The sequence below is a fragment of the Acanthochromis polyacanthus genome, chromosome 13 (genome assembly GCF_021347895.1).
Source record: "Acanthochromis polyacanthus isolate Apoly-LR-REF ecotype Palm Island chromosome 13, KAUST_Apoly_ChrSc, whole genome shotgun sequence".
Taxonomy (NCBI): Eukaryota; Metazoa; Chordata; class Actinopteri; family Pomacentridae; genus Acanthochromis; species Acanthochromis polyacanthus.
The window spans coordinates 39,940,608-39,959,316 of record NC_067125.1 but is presented as its reverse complement, the minus strand read 5'-3'; the positions used below and the strand labels follow the sequence as shown (position 1 = coordinate 39,959,316).

Genomic DNA, 18,709 nt, shown 5'->3' with positions numbered 1-18,709 from the left:
ATTAGAGGCTGGGGGGAGTTGGGGGCGAAGAGGAAGCAATGTAAGAAAAGTGAAAGATGATTAAGGTGTAATAGTGAGGAGGAAAGGGTGAAGCTGTTGTATCTGCGCCTAAATGTCTCCAACGGTGTGAAGTTATCTTGTGGCTGGTTCTTAGGGACAGTGAAACTGAAGGATGGCAGTGAGGCTTCAGCAACAGCTGTTTTGTGCTGCTCTGCACAGCTTCACTCCCCTTCCTCCAGCTTTACCCTGCATCACAATGTCACCAAATACACTTACAAAGAGGAGCGGTGAATGGAGGGAGGGAGGACAGCAGAGGAGGAGGAGGAGAAGGAGGAGGAGGGAAGTGTTCAAGGGCCGGAGGAAAGAAAGGAGGTGTTGGGGGTGCACAAGCAAATTCAGCATTCATTCTCTCAAATTGATGACTTGCTACAATTCAGTAACACTGTCCACATAGACTGGCTGAGGTCTTTTGTAGTGTGAGAAGCCGAGAGAGACAGTTGATCTGGGTTAGGTTTCCTGAAAGCTCCTCACTACGGCTCACTTTAGTTTGTAAGACTAGGCAGGAACAAACTCAAATGCACTTTTAAAGTCATTGCTGGAATCTAGTGATAAAATAACCAATCTGAGTATAGCATAACAGTTAATCTTGGCCCATGTGTCCAAACAGCAAATACATTTAAAACATTATTTGTTGTGATTAGCACAAACGTAGGTTTCACTTAAACATTCGGGGGTCTGGGTGTTTTCACTCACAAACACTTAATATGCTTCATTTTCATACATTTTTATGTACCAATTTGTTCATTTTCTGCATCATGGTATGGTGGGATTGTCATCATTTATGTAAAAGAAAATACACAATATAGACACAATAAGTAAACATAGGGATTTTTAGGTCCCTTGCCTCTTTTGTGTTTTTATTTGGGAGACAAATGGACGTGTTGTAAATACTACACCTATGGTAGTTGCATTAGGTAGGTAACAGAGCACGCTTGTTGTCATTAGGCTGATTTGAATAACATTAAAGCTCCCATATGATGAAAATCCATTTTATTATGCTTTGCTCTTGTTGTAAAGTAAAAGCTGTGAAGGTATGAAGATGCTTACTTCTGTTATTCCTCAAATCTCCCTGCAAGCTGCTACCTACCAGCTAAAAAGCTACAAGTCGTCTAGTTCGCTATGTATAAGTATGCCTCTTTACTGAATGTCGCTTGTGAGGTTAGCCACTCATAAACAGCAGCCGACTCACAGTGGAAAGAGGTTAATTTACTCTGTAAAGCTGCTTTGGCTTCTAAAATGTCTCAGCCACGAGCAAACACATCAAATGTTCCGGTGTTAGCTGCAAGAGTGAACACAAGAGTCTTCATGCACTATCAGCATCTGGAAAATCCAGTGGATTACTTAGACTTTTGATGGCAGTGTCTCCACAGCACCAGGAAAACCCTTAGTGTTTGAATACCGTGTAGCCAATGTGGGTAATGTTTCCCTTTGATGTGATCGTATGCCTACAGGTCAGAGCTCTGTGCAAACTAACACTGAGCGACATTTGGAAACAGTGAAAACGTTAACACTATTTTAAAACCAATAAACAAGCCCCGTCTTGGTTGCTGTCACCAGTTGTGCTGTTCAGTGTAACCTAAACTCAGCCAATGTTTACATCTGCTTGCTTCTCTCCTGCTCCCTGTGCTCATACATACTGTTTTAATACAGCTGAATTCCCAATGTAACTGCTCTCATTTACAGACTTTTTTTCTGTTCCTGCCGTCAATCAACACAATCAGAGTTAATAGTAACTGAAACACAGCCCATTAACACTGCATATTAACCAGCAGTCACTTCAGAGCCATTTCCCAGACGCTCCTCTGTACCACTAAACTACAGATTTCACAATGGTTATGTTGTCTGACAAACTCACCATATACATAGCTAAAAAGCATTTCATTTGGAAAGAAAGCTGGAAGTGATAGAGAGTTCTGGCCCCACAAGCTCATTCAAGTCTGTGTCATTCAGCTGCCATAACTGTTTTGTGATGCATTGTCAGTCACAGACAGAGAGAGTTTTCTTCCTGAAGGAGGCATAGAGCAGCAGCAGACACCAAAAAAGCCCGTTCAGAACTGGGCTAATACATTCTCACGGTGAAATAAATCATCTTTGCAGTGTTTGGGGCTAAAAAAAAGAAAGACACATTCTGGGGACTTGTGAGACATTCATTAATTTGCTAAAAAGGGGCACAATATGAGACCTTTAACATAAACAGTCTACTTTTCTATCAGCAAATGGTATAGCTAACTGCTAGCGAGCCACTAAAATGTCAGATAGCACCACTGACTTAAAAAATCCATTGTGCTTTTTTAATAGACAATTAAGATTTACATTACAAAATGACGTGACAAATTGAAACGTTAATGCTAATTTAGTATTCATGCTCTACAGTATTATACATTAAACAAACTTACTGGACAAGTTTTAAATATTCAGACACCTCAGTCAAGAACACCTAAAGATGAGTAAACTGCTGCAATATGCTTCAGTGACTCAAAAAGTTGGCCTTATCTTCCTCAGAGTATCCTTACAAATCTGCATGCAACCTCTGTATGATCTCACAGGATGACGCCCACTTTCATCCTCTCAGACTGTCCTTTATCTCACAACTTCTTTTCACGTTTTTTTTCTTCTTCCCCCGCTATTGCCGCTTTCTTTTTTCTTCTTCTTGCCGACTCATTCAACTTCCTCCACTCATGCATAGTAAGAGTGAGATTCTCACACACACAAACACAAAGTTTGTCTCTCGGGCCATATGTTGACCCGCGTGGGCCTGAATACAGCCATCTGCCTGCCTTTCCTATGTCCCACAGGGCAAGAGTGTGGGAGAATGCCTGTAGGACACAATGCATCTCACACACAAACACACACAGAATCCATACGAGCACACCCATGCCTTTAACCCTTTCACAGCCACTAATCACCCCAGACAGCCAGCCCATCTCATGTTAACACTGACAAGATAATAGCCCTTGTGTATGTGTGTGTTTGTGTGTGCGCATAATGTGGAGATTCCTGCAGGGTCAGCAATGAATCTAACACCCTGGACTTTGATTTTCATTTATTAGGACTGTCTTGAAATGTGATGTTAGAGATCAGATTTACACTGAATATAGTTTGGCTTATTAAGGACCTGGTATTAAAGAATGTGCTTCTACAACTTGATGCTGGGCACCACAGTTAAACTACTGCTCAGATTAAAGTGGTGTAGAAGCTGGGAAGGTACGTGGATGCAAATAAGAGAGGAAGGAGGAAGGTTGGAATCGGTGGAGGGCGAAAGGGAGAAAGGAACCGAGCGGGACCCCAGGATTGGTAAGATTAAATCCTAAACAAAAGACTTCTTATCTCTACATGAAATCTTAGTGGCATTACTGCACACGCCCACCCACTCACACACACACAGCAACACAAGTGTCCTGCTATCCTACAGCACAGCAGCTAAGACAGGCATGACTTGACAAACTTGCTTAGATCAGTTCTGATGTGCAAATTTGCACTTAGAAAATGCAGAACTGCACCTGAACTTTTTAGAATGCAAGACCACAACGGAGTGTATTTCTTATTTTGAACCTTTCAAAGCTCACTTCAGTCTACAATGAGCTGCTTAATGGTCTGCGCTCACTTAATTATTCACACAGCGTCCTCTGGTTTTTATCAAGACCTAGGGAAAAAAAAAAAAAAAAGCTAAAACCTTGACGTTATAAAAACCTGCCAAGACTTTTATTGATCTTCAATTGAGACTGCATCACATCATGGAGCAAATGAGAGTCATTTTCTGCTCCTAAGCGCTATTTAACCCTGAGAGTATGCAGGGAAACCCTTTTGCACAGCATAACTTGTTGATGAAGATAAGCTGTCTAGTGTCTGCACACCCAAGAAACACATGGTTTCTATGACTGGAACCTAAAACGGTGGACTGTCACAAAGCTTAAAACAACACAGTATTTCATGAAAAGATATTTCACAGGCTTTCATTAATTAACTTCAAATATTGAGTGTAGATACAGCTAACCTCAACGGTACAGGGTCACCGGGGAATGTGAACGAAAACATAAACGACAGTTCACTGGTTTCTTACTTCCTTCCTTCCTCCCTGCACCTTGCACGTAAAACCTCACATGTTGCAAATTACACTACAGCCAGCATAATGTAGGAAACTTGAGGGAAAGTTGCAGTAAATGTGATGATTGAAACTTCTGCATTGCTTAACAGAAGGTTGCTAACCGCATGTGTCAAACATGGCAGTGTAGATTGAACCTGTTGATGCTTACGTGAAACCCTGAGAAGGTGACAAAGCAAAAACAGCCAGTTAAAAAAAAAAAAGAAAAAAAACTTTATTTCCGGTACAAAAAAAGCAAAAGAAACCAAAATATATTAAACTTGATACAAGCATTAACAACTCAAAGTCCTCTATAAATACGTTAAAATAAATTAAAGAAATTAACTTACTAAAGATTATCACCTTTACCACTAAACAGGCCTCAAACATGTTGATGAAAAGGCAATTTTAAATAGACCAGGAACAGCTCGGTGGCTGTTCTTCTAACCAACTACATCATAAACACACAAAACAGCCAAGTAACATTTCTAAAACACTAAAGCATACAGACCCTAAACCCTACAGTATGCCGTATCTACCTCAGTAAAGCAGCAGACCTGGGAGCACGGTGCACGTGGACGTGACCAGGACGCTGCACATTCATAACAGTACAAAGCCGTAACAGGAAGAATTAATACTGAATGACGGAGAGATGCAGTGAGGTGAGAGTCACAAAAACATGAACATTCATCAAAAATGTAACAGTGCTCCCATGGACAAGGGAGGGGGAAAAAAAGCCCACTTTTGGGAATGTTTGTGTTTAAGATGATCCTAGATGCATTTCAGCACCACAAATGAAAACAGGACTTTAGGAAAGACTCACTTTAACTTTCATTTTAGAGCCAAGTGCCTTGCAAATCAAGCTTTGCCAACAGCATTTCAGATTACACAAAATGAAACGGGAAATACCGGCATCTCATTTCTGTCTTTGACTTTTAGTGTCGATAGTTCATCGGTGCAAAACAAAGCCCAATAAATTCATACCATTGCACAGTTAATGATGTATCTTTAGCGTGACGTATGCAAAAGTATGATCGACATCCTCCTGTATTGCAGTTCAAATTGGGTAATTTGACATCGTACTGGTTGCAGGTTGTCAATAACGCACGAGAAACAGAACAGTATTTGCAGTAACCTTACCAACAAGACATCTCCACACATTCCAGCTTACTCTTCTAAAAGAGAGAGAGAAAAAAAGAAAAGACTCTCACCCCGCTCTCATCTCTCCAAACAAACAAGCAAATCTTGGTTCAACCATGTAACATGGCCTGTTAAATAACACTACAGGCACGTTGTTTAAAAACGTAACATTCAGGTTCGTGGGCCAGCGATCTAAGCGTGACCTCAGACTGTACAGTTATGAGGAAAAATCTATTTCCCGAGCTTATAAACAATCCTGTGTACAGTTAATTGAAGAACAACAACTCCTAAGCATAAGTCACGTTGTGCGTTTGTCCCACCATAATGGAAAGAAAAATCTGAGCTACAAACAGATGTCTTTGGCTTTGTCACATTCTTTAGATCAATACGATGCTGATAAATAAATGAATAGTGTGGCTGGGCTCACCAACGAGCCGATCACGCTGCGATTACAATTACTTCACAATTTGCCATTTCAGCATTCTATTTTGTTAAAGCGTTAAGGCTTCCAGCACGATTAAACATCTACCTTGATAGTTCTCTGTTTGGTGGCAACACGCACATTTTCATTTCCGTATCTCTGTGGCTTTTGCACGTGACCGTGACATTTTAACCACGTAAGTCTAACAAGGTTATCTCAGTGTTTTGAGTCAGTCATAAAAGTTCTTTGTTTCCTCTGACGCCAAGCAGGTGCGAAGAAAGTCTTCGATGTCAGGAAGTTGTGTGAGATGAGTGTGCATTTATAGGTGTGTGTAGTGTGTGAGTACAGTGTGTCTTTGAGTGAGAATGTGTGTGTATTAAATATGCTTTGTGTGAATTTTTGCAAATATGTACGCTTCTGTTCCAGCACACTACTGTTTAAAGGCAGAATCCAGTCGCATCATCAGGAACAGACAGCTGACTGAATACCGCTAGACGTCTGCCGTTGCCTTCGTTATTGCCACCGCAGGATTCAGAGCCACTGACTGAGCTGGCAGAGCTGCTTCCATCCTGATCCTGGTCTGACAGAGAGGTGTAGGACAGGGATCGGGCACCCAGCGGTCCTGAAGGGACCCCAGTTGCACCGGGACTCTGTCTCAGAGAAGGAGAGCCGGTTGGAGACAGCCCACATGGAGAAAAGCCAGAGTCAGGAGAAGGCAGGAATGGAGAGCGGGGATCGGCAGCAGTAGCCTGGCCTATAGGGGGTTGGTACTGTTGGGCAAGAGAGGCCTCAAAGACAGAGTCCATCCCCAGGAAGGCATGGGAGAGAAGGTCAGTAACATCAGCACAGGAAAGGGGAGACACTGATGGAGCACGAGTAAAGGAGGACGTGGCAGAGGGAGCAGGACCAGAGAGGGCAGGCTGAAGGGCTTGTTGAGGAGTAGAAGGAAACCCAGCGAAGCTGAAACTCTGTCTGATGAGAGGAGGTCTGTGTGAGCGAGAGGAGGAAGGAGGCTGGTGAGGAACGTTTGAGGAAGAGGGAGAAGTCGAGGAGGACCGAGAGTAGGAGTGTTTCTTTTCTTCCTCACTGTTGTGGACAAAGTGACAGCGAATCCCGTAGGGGCAGAAGCCGATGGTGTGAAATGTACGACACGGCTCAGTTTTATACTTTGGATGTCTGTTGAGGTCACGGAGCTCCTCTGTGCCATGGGCGAACTGGCACTTCCCACCATACTTGCACAAGCCGCTCTCAGTGAAAGATCGACACAGTTCAGTCTTATAACGCGATGAGGAAGAAGAGGTGGAAACAGATGAGGCTGATGATGAGGAGCTAGTGTTTAGTGCAGTGGGGCTGATGTCACTTTGGGAGCTCTTCATGTCAGCTCCAGGCCAGGACAGCATTGCTCCTGTGGTGCTGCTGGTCTCCACCATGCTGACAGAGCGCTGGGAAAGGAAGCCTGACTTTCCCCACTGGGAGGAATTACCAAGGTGGGAGGACAGAGGACTTTCTGACTGCTGCCCCATTGGCTGGAGGTCAGAAATACACGGTCTGCAGGATCAGTGGGCAGGCAGGAGAGGGATGAGAGGGAAAACGATGCGTTTCTACATGGTTCACTGATGTAACCTGGTGTTCTCATGGCCAGATTGAGGGATGGTGGTGGTCTGTTTGGCTCCCTCAGGTCGAGGTTCTGTAAATGCTGTAGAAAGAACCAACAAAAAAATCCAACATTAGCCTTTACATTTCACTATTTACATCCAGGATCTTGTATTAAAAATACTTATAACATGTTTTTGTGCAGTGATTGTAAACTGATGACACTGCACTTAGAAACTTGTGAATCATTAAAGCACAGTCGTGCAACTGACTAATAGTCACAAGGTTGTAACTGTTTACTGCTTCCACACTGAACACTCCACATTAACCAAAACAAGGCTTTCTTTCCCATCTATCAGTTTACTTATTTAACCAACATGTTTACAGATCATTTTAACTAGCCTTCACAGGTTTTCAAACTGTTTATTGCTTATTTAACATGTCTTAAAATCCTCTCCTTTTGCAAGTATCTGGGACATTTCTTGTATTTGTTGTTGTCAGATAATTCCTGACATGGGTGATGGTGCTCCGTGTCTGTGTGGGAGTACACATGAAAACTTTTTCAACTTGAGCCAGATATGTAATTGTGTTTTGGTAAAATCTCTCTCTTTTTTTGTAGACACTACAATATTAGCTGCTTGGTTCTTTAATGTGGAATATGTTTAATGTAAACCTCTCTTCTGTTTGTTTTCAGAACTGTCCATCTTGAATTTGCTTTCTTTTTTCTATAGAAGCATGTGCAAGACAAGAAATGAAAGTGCAAGTAAAACAGGCAGGCATATAAGAAAATTATTTTCTGATGCAATATTACGGCAGAGTAGTACACTGTAACACGTGGATCTGTATTGGAAGCCTTTTTTATTTACTCTGAACTAATGAAGCAGTAGTTGAAACCCAAAAACTAGGCATAAACAATAGTCATAAAAATCCACACTAACATGACTTAAAAGTTAGAATTAGTTGTCAGCTGGGGCAAGCTACAGTGCATTGGTATTAAATATATACACTGCAATAAAACCCTCGTAACTGTAAAAACGCTATTACACGACTTGCTTCTACTTAGTAGCATCCACGGCTAACAGCTACAACACGGCTGGACAACTTCTATCAGGCACAAAAAGTTAGCTGTGGGTGGATGTTTTGATTCAACTTTTTAGCGTTATCTACAGTTAAACATCCAGTTTAACTCGCAAACTGTTAGTCACCAGTGGCATCGTTTATCTACATTATCCAACTAACGTGAACCCCTCAAGCACAAATTAAGCTAGTTAAGTTTAATGACAGTTTAAAGGGCCCATGTTGTGATGAACTGCAACACCAGCCGCCACATCGCTGCCACTTTCAGACATGTTAGCTCCACTTTCAGACCACAAAAAACACTCAAAACGTCGATGCAGACTCCAGTAAAGGCTTTTTACACCGCTAAACAATATCATCCGCCAGCCGAAGGTCGAAAAACACGAAGAGACAACAGCGAGCTGAAGTTACCAGCTAGCAGGCTAACACCCCCGCCCTGCCCGACCGAGCCAACTTTTGCTCCGCTCAACTTTCTTTGCGCTTTTCGTTTACCTTGCACATCATTTCTTCCAGCTCAGCAAACTGGTTCAGGGGGTAAGATGGCATTCTGCTGAGCTATCAAAACCGTCGTCCGATCCCGTCTGCCCCGGCAGCGATAGACGCGGGCAGTTCGCTGGCATGAGTTGGTCAGAAGTTTCTAGTTGTGTATGCGGTCGGTGCTAAACAAGCCCAAGACCCAGACCACGTGTGGATTTAAAACCTAACAGCGCTTTTAGCCACTCCCCCGCTCTGCTGCCCGGGCTGCTCTCATCAAAGCCCGGAGCCCCACAGCTCTGAGGGGCTGAAAGGATCCAGGAAAACTTCTGTCTTCTTAACCCCTGATAGCCCAAAGCCAGACACACGAAATATGTATTATAAAGTGCAGTTTGATATGACTTTGTTTAAAAAAAATCTAAAAGTTTAATGGCATACAATGTCATGTCAATCATGTCCATGTTGCATGTGTTCATATTGTACATCTATCGATCTATCTTAGAGATTTTATTTATTATTTGCTGGAATGTGTGCTACATATGTTCAATATAGATCACCTAATTCATGAAAGAATCCTTGCAATACCACTGATATGTGCATTACTGTTATTTGTAGAACTAGTACTTATGTGTATGTGGGTCTATCTATCTATCTATCTAGATTAAATTTGAATGTTTTCTACATTTAAAAGCCCTATGCAACATCTATTTTTCTACATGCACTCACATATTTGCTTTATTGTTGTTTTTCTACATGGGGACAAAGCTCAGTATAGATAAGATACACAATGTAGACAATAATCTGCAATAATAACATTATCTCGGTATGTCTATTTTAATCTATCTATCTATCATGTAATACACATAGCCTACAGACAATATATCATCAATATAGATCTCTTGTTTTTAATCACCTCAAAAATTGTAATTTTTTTAGTATGTTGTATTTGACTGCAGTATGTTACAATATATTGTAAATATTCCACACTGTAAATAATTTTAAGTTTGTTCAGCTTAGAAATGTAACATGCCACTTGTGTAACTGGTTTCAAGTTGTCTTAAGAGTTAAGTTAAAGTGATAAAAATAAGTTCAATAAACTTAAGATATCATGTTGAATCAACTTGATATGCTTTCATTAACACTGAGAACCTAAAGTTTCAGCAGTTGAAGCCATTTTTCAAAACCAGAGTGAGTATAAAGATGATCTGTGACGCTGCTGCCAGTTGACAGTGACAAAAATCATGAGTCTACAGGTGTAAGGACTGCTTTCAGTATGAACTTTAGTCATGATTAGAGCTGCTTTAAATATTAGAAAAAGAAACAATCATACCTTAACAAAGACTGAGTAAGTTCTCATTTTGTCTGGTTTTTTGAAGTTACGAGACAATGGTCTCTGGGGAGTTTTAGCTCTCTAATAATACATCCTGGGAAGCCCCTTTATGTGCTGCTTTTGTTTATTACTCCCCAGAGCAATAAACTTCAGTTTACAGTCTGAATCAACGGTCCATTCATTCAAATCATCTGAAGTCAAAATGAAAAGTTGAAGCATTCAACGTCAAGTTTTAAACTTCTTAAGTGGTCTGAATATAAAAATTTGATATTTTAAGTTCAGTTCACTATAATTTAGCAAAACTCATGTATGTAGATTCAGTACAGTAGAAACAAATATGAGTCGATTTAACCAGATGTTTTATAGTTTATTATATATCTCTATAGGGCTTGGCTGAGGCACATGAAAAAAAGTATTGGTTGAAACCTGTTTTTTAACATATATAATACACTAATGATTATTTAAAAACAAAAATATGTGTATTGGAATGTATATTGTGTTTGGATTTTAATTTGTTATAAAGTTTTTTCCATCCCTTTTCCCCTCCTCTCTTAATTATGTCTGCAGAAAGCTGTCTTTATGTGACCTAAAACTCTTCATCAGTAACAAAGAGCAACAAACACCTGCAGACATAGTTTTATCTTTTTGATAGGATAGAATAGAATAGCCTTTATTGTCACTGTATCGGGTACAACGAGATTAGGATACCAGTTCCCATATGGTGTCAAAGCAAAAACAAAAAACAAAAAAACAGCAATAAACAGTAACAATTTAAAAAGAACAATAAATATATATATACAAGGGCATAAATGCTATAGCAGCATGAGTCTTTCAGGTGCCGAAGGAATGTGAGTGTCAAATGTTATTCAGTGGTCGATGTCTTCGGTATTTGTACGGATGGAGGGGGTGAACAGGTTCGATTGGTTCTGTGATAGTTGACTACAGTGATAGCTCTTGGGAAGAAGCTATATCTGAGTCTACTTGTTCTGGTTTTGTGTGACCTGTACCGTCGACTGGATGGCAGCAGGTCAAACAGATGGTTACCGGGGTGGAATGGGTCGTTGATGATGTTGCCAGCTCTGCTGAGGAAGCGAGAGTTGACGATGTCCTCCAGGCTGGGCAGACAGCAGCCAGTGACCTTCTGGGCCGTGCAGATGACCCTCTGCAGCACTCTTCTGTTTTCTGCTGAGCCCCCTGCGTACCACGCCGTGATGCAGTAGCCCAGGATGCTCTCTATGGTGGCTCTGTAGAAGGTAACCAGCAGCTTCTTCTCCAGGTTGTTTTTCCTGTCTTGTTTTTCACTGCTGAGCCTTCTTCACCACCATTTTGGTGTTGGCAGTCCAGGACAGATCATCAGAGATCATTTCATGCCATCTGTAGTTTCTATGTATGTAAAACATCATTAAATAACAGGTCGAATTTTTAATTACTCTGTCTCTAGATTACTTTTATACCATTGCTTTGTTCTCAGTGCTTCATGATAACAAAATACAATGAACAAAGCGCTAGTTAGCTTAGCCAACTGTATGCAAATCAGTAAGAATGTGGGATTGTTTTGTCAGCATATCTGTAAACAGGATAATAATATTAGGGATTATTTGAGTTTGCCATAAAGCTATGACATATAATAATGTTTTCCAGAAGAGGAATGAAATCCATGATATTCATGTCACCAGAAGCCTTGCCTTGTCTGATACTGATGTGTGTCCTTGCAATTCAAATAGGCACATCTAATGCAATTTCCACTTATTCCGTAGCTTAAACTTGATACCTTGTGTATCTGGCGGTAGATTTTAGTAAAGCTTCTTTAATGAAAGTTACTGAATTAAAATACTTTTTCCAAATGATTTTGGGTCAGATAGGAGTTGCTTTTATCAGAGGGGATGGAGCAGCTAAGACAAACCAAAGAAAGGTGACAAAACACAAGAAGCCAAAGGAAGACAAATACAACTGCATGTAGACAAACTCCAGTGAGAAAAGACAGCAGCAAGGACAAAATAAACTCATTCAGAAGACAGGAGGGCTGAACACATGGGTAGGGAAGGCAGCATGGAGACAGCCTTACCCTATGAGACAGACAAGGAGGAGCGAAGTCTTTGATTTCAAAGGTAAAGGCAGATGTGTGAAAAATTCCACTGCAGAGCAGAGCCATGAGAATATCTGACAGTCTCACTAGCCCATAAACAAACACATCTTTGCAAGGATTGAAAATGTGGGAAAAAAGTGTATTTCTCTCAACTCAACCCTTACATCTCCCTAAAGCTGTAGCCTAACCCCCAATCCTAAATCCGAGCCTTGCATGTAAAACTACACTGGACACTGATAATAAAGGCCTCATTCTTCTGCCATCACCGGTGAGACAGCTGGTTCTCACAAAGGCAGAACATGCACATTCACTCATACAAGGTGTTTCTTCTGTTTTACCACGAGTGAAGTTGTCGCACCTATGGGATTGTAAGGAGAACAGTGACAACATGCCCAGGAGAATGACAGGCTGACAATCGGCTGCGACTCCAGGGACGTGCTTGTTCTGTGCAGGTCAGTGCTAAAACAGAGATTACAAGCACATATGGTTGACATAAAATCACCAAGTGGTTTGCAAACATAACAAAATGTACCTTTTTGAAACAAACTCTCAATTAGGGACAGACATTCTCAGAGGGTGTTTGTTTTTTGTCGCTTTGAAAATCAATAGTGAAAACACTGCACAAACACTGCCGACCTACTGCATTGCACTTAAATTGATTTTGAACTTAAAGTGATGCCAAAGTCTTGCACATAATCACAGAACTACAGCTTGAAAAGGTTGAAAAAAAATCAGATGCTCAGCTGGTCCTCTGAGAAAAAGCCTGAAAGTTCTTGAAACCAACTTACAGCTGTAAGCTCCTTTAGAAAGATGAGTTCAGCTGGGAACAAAGGCTGCCAAAAACCATTGTTTTGGTCCAGCCAAGTGGTTACCATTAAGTGTGTGTGTTTTCTGTGCGTATATGTGCATGTGTGTGCTTTCAACTCTCCCACCCCCCAGTATGATGTAATGGTATAGGCCCCCCTCCATACGGCCTGAAGGCTGTGTCGGCCACCTGTGTTTTGACTTGTGTGATTTGTCTATAAAGCTGAAGTGCTAAAGAGCCCTAAAGAGTATTCTGCTCTATCTAGGTAGCTCTAGGACTGGTGAAATGTAAATATGACATCCAGCATGAAATCTGGCAGTGGTAGTTTGTTGTGAACCTTTCCTGGCCTTCATTTTATGTGTCTGGCTCTAAAAGGAATCCCTCAATTTTATAATGTCAGGTTTATACATTAAATTCTGTCCATGTCCAGTTAAGATGAGCTGCATCAAAAAGTCAGAGTCTGTCAGAATATGTACAATACCATTGATATGCGCAATACTATTATTTACACATCCAGAGGAATTTGTCCAATCTGAATATCTGAGTAAACCACTGCTAATGTATATTTTTGGCTTATTTATTTTTATTTTTCTAATAATATTTTTTAAATGCTTACACTTTCCCTTTACTGCTGTAGCAATTCAAACTTCCACACTGTGGAACTGTGTCGTATCGTATCGTATCGTATCGTATCGTATCGTATCGTATCGTATCGTATCGTATCGTATCGTATCGTATCGTATCGTATCGTATCATGTCTTTAAAAAGCCCCTGAGCGAAATTTGTTCGGAAACAGATCACATCTGAACAGAAACCCCCCACACTATGTTGTGAATACAGAGGATTGCTGTGGCTGCTTCTTTGGTTTGGGTACATTTTAATCTGACCAACAGTTTTTGGGCTTTGCTGTAATTCTGCATACTAAAAAATTGCCAATGATATTGTTCAGTACGGTCAGGAATAAATCTGAGCTCAAATTGCACTTTTTAGATGAAGATTTTTGGTGGCATTTTTGATTTCAATGGAGAAGTGATAAGAAACAAAACTCATATCTGGAAACTGAACTGGGAACATCATGCTAACCACCTCACTCAGGACAGTCCTCCAGATGACCTCCAACTGTTGCCTGAGGATCCCACTGTATCTGTGCACTTTAGTTGTACTCATATGTTCAGAGTTTTAGTGCTTTTTAATGCCAAATGTGAACAAGGCGTAATCATGTGGTGACTGACCTTTGGTTGCTAACCCAGGCGTGAGACTCTGCCCTAATTAGTTCATCGTCTTAAGAGGTTGGCTCTTTGTGTTTGTTTGTGTGTTTATTTTTTCCTTTTGTGTACCCCGAGACCATTGCTGTGAACAACAAGCCATTAGCAAGATGTCAACACCGCGAGCGCCTTGAAGGTAAGCAGTCCTCCTCTGTTAATTCGCTTAAGCAAACAAACGTTATCTGTAAACAAGCTAATTGGTCAGCAAGTCGAGTTTACTCCTGGAAAGGAAAATCTTTTGGGCGAGTTGGGGATTATGGGAGCAGAGACGGGCGGGGGAGGGGAGGGGGGAAAAGAGAGGGGGGAAGGGAAAGGAAAGGAAAGGAGGTGAGAGATTTTAAAAAGAGAGTTTTCTTGCTTCTTGCTGAGTCCAGCTGGGCGAGGAGGCCTTTGGAGCACAATGAGCTCAATGAGCTGCAGAACCAACTAACAAACTAATGACCCGCCCTCCACACACACACACACACACACACACACACACACACACACACACACACATACACACACACACACACACACACACACACACACACACACACACACACACACACACACACACACACACACACACGGTGAATGGCTGGGATAGAAGGGCTTGTTAGGAGGACAGCGATGGGGGAGAGGAGAGGGAGGACGAAGGAGCAGGATTGGGGGGCTATTCTGCAGAAACAGGGGCAATGAGAGGGAGGCACTGAAGGACTGAAGGTAGAAGATTTACTGGCAAGAAAAATGGTTTCATTAGGACTGGATCTGCAACAAGGTTTATCCAGAGATTTGGGATTAATCAACCAGATGCATAAAAATGTGTCATGGGATGCATTCCTGTGCTTTGTCACATAATCTTCCTGCGGTTAAATAATTAACTAAGTCATTAGGAAAGCATGTGCTGATTCAACATCTGTTGCATATTAGGAGAGATTTGCAAAGGTGACATGCCACCACAGACATCTGATGTTAAGTACCATTGCTGCACAACTAACCATAGAAAAAAAATAAGGTGAAACAATGAAGTGAAGCATGTTATCTTTGAAATATTCGATAAAATGTGCGATGATCAAACACCCTAGAGTGTTTCCATTACTGGAAAGACTAGGGGGGATGTCTGGAGGGTGAGTGAGCAGAACTCATACACACACAGTTGACTTTCACTACAGTGTCAACAGTGTGTGTGTGTGTGTGTGTGTGTGTGTGTGGGTATAAATCTGTTGGCAACTTGCTGAGCAAAACAACTGCCCCGCATTTGATGCATGTGCATGTGTGCATGAGAGATTCATGCTCACACACTTGCGCACGCAACCTATTGAAACTCTCATGATTAAGTGAAGTCATTCCTCTACAGCCCCATACAGGCTTCTTCAGATAAGAGGCTACTATTACCAGTGAAATAATAAAGGGGAGGAGGGGTCTGTAGACCTGATGAACATCTGCTCCTCTTTTCTTCCCCTTTTTTCTCCCCCTCCTCACCACCTTCCTTCTTTCACAATATACCCCCTGCACCACTCACTTGTGTGTGTGTGTGTGTGTGTGTGTGTGTGTGTGTGTGTGTGTGTGTGTGTGTGTGTGTGTGTGTGTGTGTGTGTGTGTGTGTGTGTGTGTGTGTGTGTGCATTTGTGATTACAGAGAGCCTTTTGGTCTGTGTTTCACAGCGAAAGTTTGGGATTGGGAAGTGAGTTTCCCAGTTCCTAACTGTGCAGCACATTTTTAACAAAACTGTGAACTTCAGTGTAGCTAATCAATGTCAAACTAATAGAACATTTTCATTCAATCTTAGGATCTTTTGTGGCACAACGTTTTAAAAATTATTGCAGTGATATGAGCAAGTGCAATCCAGAGACACTTTTACATTATTTTATTACAAAAAAGCTATATTTTCTATATAGTAAAGAAAACAGAGAACAGTTTGATAAATTAAGTAACTGCAGCTACCTAATGACAACCACAGTGACTGCATTGGAATATTCAGCAATAAGAACAAACCAAAAACACGATGACTCTCTCTTTTTTCTGTTTAATATGCCCCTACTCAAGACCTCCAAACACACACCCAGAAGCGCCACACAGTTGGGTTCTCCTCACAGGGCAGAGGTCATAATCCAACCTCTGACACGGTCTTCTCCCTCTCCTCCTCTCCTCCTCCTGGAATTCACTCCTGTGGATTCAATTAGGACGCAAGAAGAGAGGACGGTTTAAAAACATGACAACAGTGACGAATATCTGCAGAAACGACTGGCATGGAAACAGAGACAATGATTCTGGGAGGAGAGAGCGATGGTGGAGAGTTGAGGCACTTGTTGTTTGAACTCATTCGTTTTGGGGAGAAGAAAAGGAGTCAGCTGTGTTTGTATGTATTGTGTTGCAGATATAAACGCTATACGACCAAAAGTAAGGGGACAGTGACCCATTTTTGCTTTTGGGCAGTTTTTCATACTTTAGGCTTTCCTCCTTAGTTCCACTTGAGGGAACTTGTAATGATATTTCATGGTATATTTTACTAATATTTATCTTTTCCTGTGCATCATACTTCTATTTACTTGTCTTAGTTTATTCCTGTATTTTGTTATTTAAACTCCTATTTGTGTCTCCTGTGTTGTTCTATATATTTACATATCTTAATATGTATTTTACAGCTTGTCTTGATGTAAACGTGTCTTGATCCAGGCCCTAACATCCAAAACCACTGCTTCCCCATGGTGGGGATAACCTTTTAAACATCACATTAATGGTTTTGAATGTGAAGATCAACAATCATGTTTGATGGAAGTCATGCTTTAGGCCCTGTAATGTCATGTATTAAGTAACAATAATCAAGTAGCAGACAACAGGAAGACAAACTTGGTGAGTCACAGCTCAGTTTCTCATTCACTGCAAAGTAATACAGCCGTAGTAAAATCAGCTGTAGGTCCAGCTTTAGAATGCTGGTTTTGTAAAAGTGTTTGATGAGTTTGTATAGCTTGGAAGTGACTTAGATGTAGAGAATAAAGGGGAAATAAATATTTACATCCTGTGAGATTACACTGGGCTGTAGCTGTCTTCTACTGCCCACTGCTGGATTAAAGTGTGATTACAAATCAACACTGTGGCCGTCACAGCTGATCTCACACTCTCCACAGAGTGATTGAATTAGACTTAAAATGCTAATCAGATTGGATCATAAACCAAAAGTGTCACAGAAATGCCTTTCATGTCTTGTAATCACACGGTTGCTACTGCGCTCTAATGTGGCTGGAAGTGACGAATGCAGACTCTCTGCACTCTTGGTTTGTATTATGAAATAGTTTTTCTCAATTCTGAGATTTTTGTCGTGAAGCAAACCAAGGAGAGAAGGAAGGAAAAAAAGGACAAAGGTGTTTCATTACAGGTTGTCACAGTGACACATTCAACATGTCAAAGATCGTTCTGTAAAAACGTTATTTTGGATTGGCGATTCGTGTGTCTTAAGAGAGTTCGCTGTTGCTGTACATTTAGAAGAATTTCTCAAAAAGACCTTTTGTTTATCTGACTCACCAGCGGGGGGAGTTGTTGCACCATTTCCATGGCAGCGGTCTTCACCACCGAGTGGTTTAATTTGGCTAAATCAGCTCCTATGCAAAGTAGTGAGAGACACCATCTGCACCCTCAGGCTGTAAATGTGTCTTTACTTTTTTTTACTGAGTATATGACATTTCACACATTAAATAAGTGCATGTTTGTGACACATAGAAGAAAAAGGCCGTGGCAGTGAGCCAGAACTGCTGAGTGAACACAGACTGGCAGATAGGGGGAACTTGCACAACTCAAGTCCCTGGAAGCCAGCCAGACACCAGTGTGTGTGTTAAGCAACAGTTCCTGGAGATCCTCCTGAACCCAAAACAAAACAAACAGCCAAATCTTTGTTTCAATAACAGAGGGATGGTTTATCACTTTGTGTGTGACCAGAAGGAACAGCAGAGATTGAAAATGTGTTCCTCTCAGGAAGCAGGAAAATACATACATGGACTGTGATCAGAGGCTTCCTCAGAAAGATCACTGGTCTCAAAGCTTCAGGTTTACAGTCTCTGATCAAATCTTAGAAAAAGCAGAGATTTGTGAGAAATTAATTTTGATGAGAGAGAGGAAATGCCGCCTTAAATCGATAGCAAGAACATGATAAGCCAGGCAGAGACGGAGGAATGAAGAGGAAGAGAGGAGAAACGTCTATAGGGAGGGAAGCAAAAAGAAGGCCTCATGAAAAAATGTCACAATACATCATTTAATAGAGCTGTGTGTTGTATAATTAAAGAAAGCTAAAAAAATACTATATTTAAGTGTGTGTGCCTTCATATAAAAGCCAAAAGAGCAGCAGATTTTCTCTGTGCTTCCATTTTGGTCAAGGAAAAATCCTTCCTAAAAGAGTTTTTA

At 41.2% G+C, this 18,709-nt stretch overlaps 1 protein-coding gene and 1 long non-coding RNA gene across 2 annotated transcripts; both read right to left on the bottom strand.

Annotated features, from left to right (window-relative positions):
* Positions 1-5,938: 5,938 nt before the first annotated feature.
* On the bottom strand, positions 5,939-9,143 carry zgc:114130 (uncharacterized protein LOC570332 homolog). The gene is given in 3 exon segments (XM_022206193.2): positions 5,939-7,192; positions 7,195-7,398; positions 8,865-9,143. Coding segments are annotated over 3 exon segments (1,311 nt in total). The 5' UTR covers positions 8,919-9,143; the 3' UTR covers positions 5,939-6,139.
* A 7,181-nt stretch (positions 9,144-16,324) lies between these two features.
* LOC127536785 (uncharacterized) lies at positions 16,325-17,970 on the bottom strand. The gene is made up of 2 exons (XR_007945985.1): positions 17,837-17,970; positions 16,325-16,481 (listed from the first exon to the last, which is right to left on the bottom strand). It is a non-coding gene; the product is annotated as an uncharacterized LOC127536785 (long non-coding RNA).
* Positions 17,971-18,709: the final 739 nt, after the last annotated feature.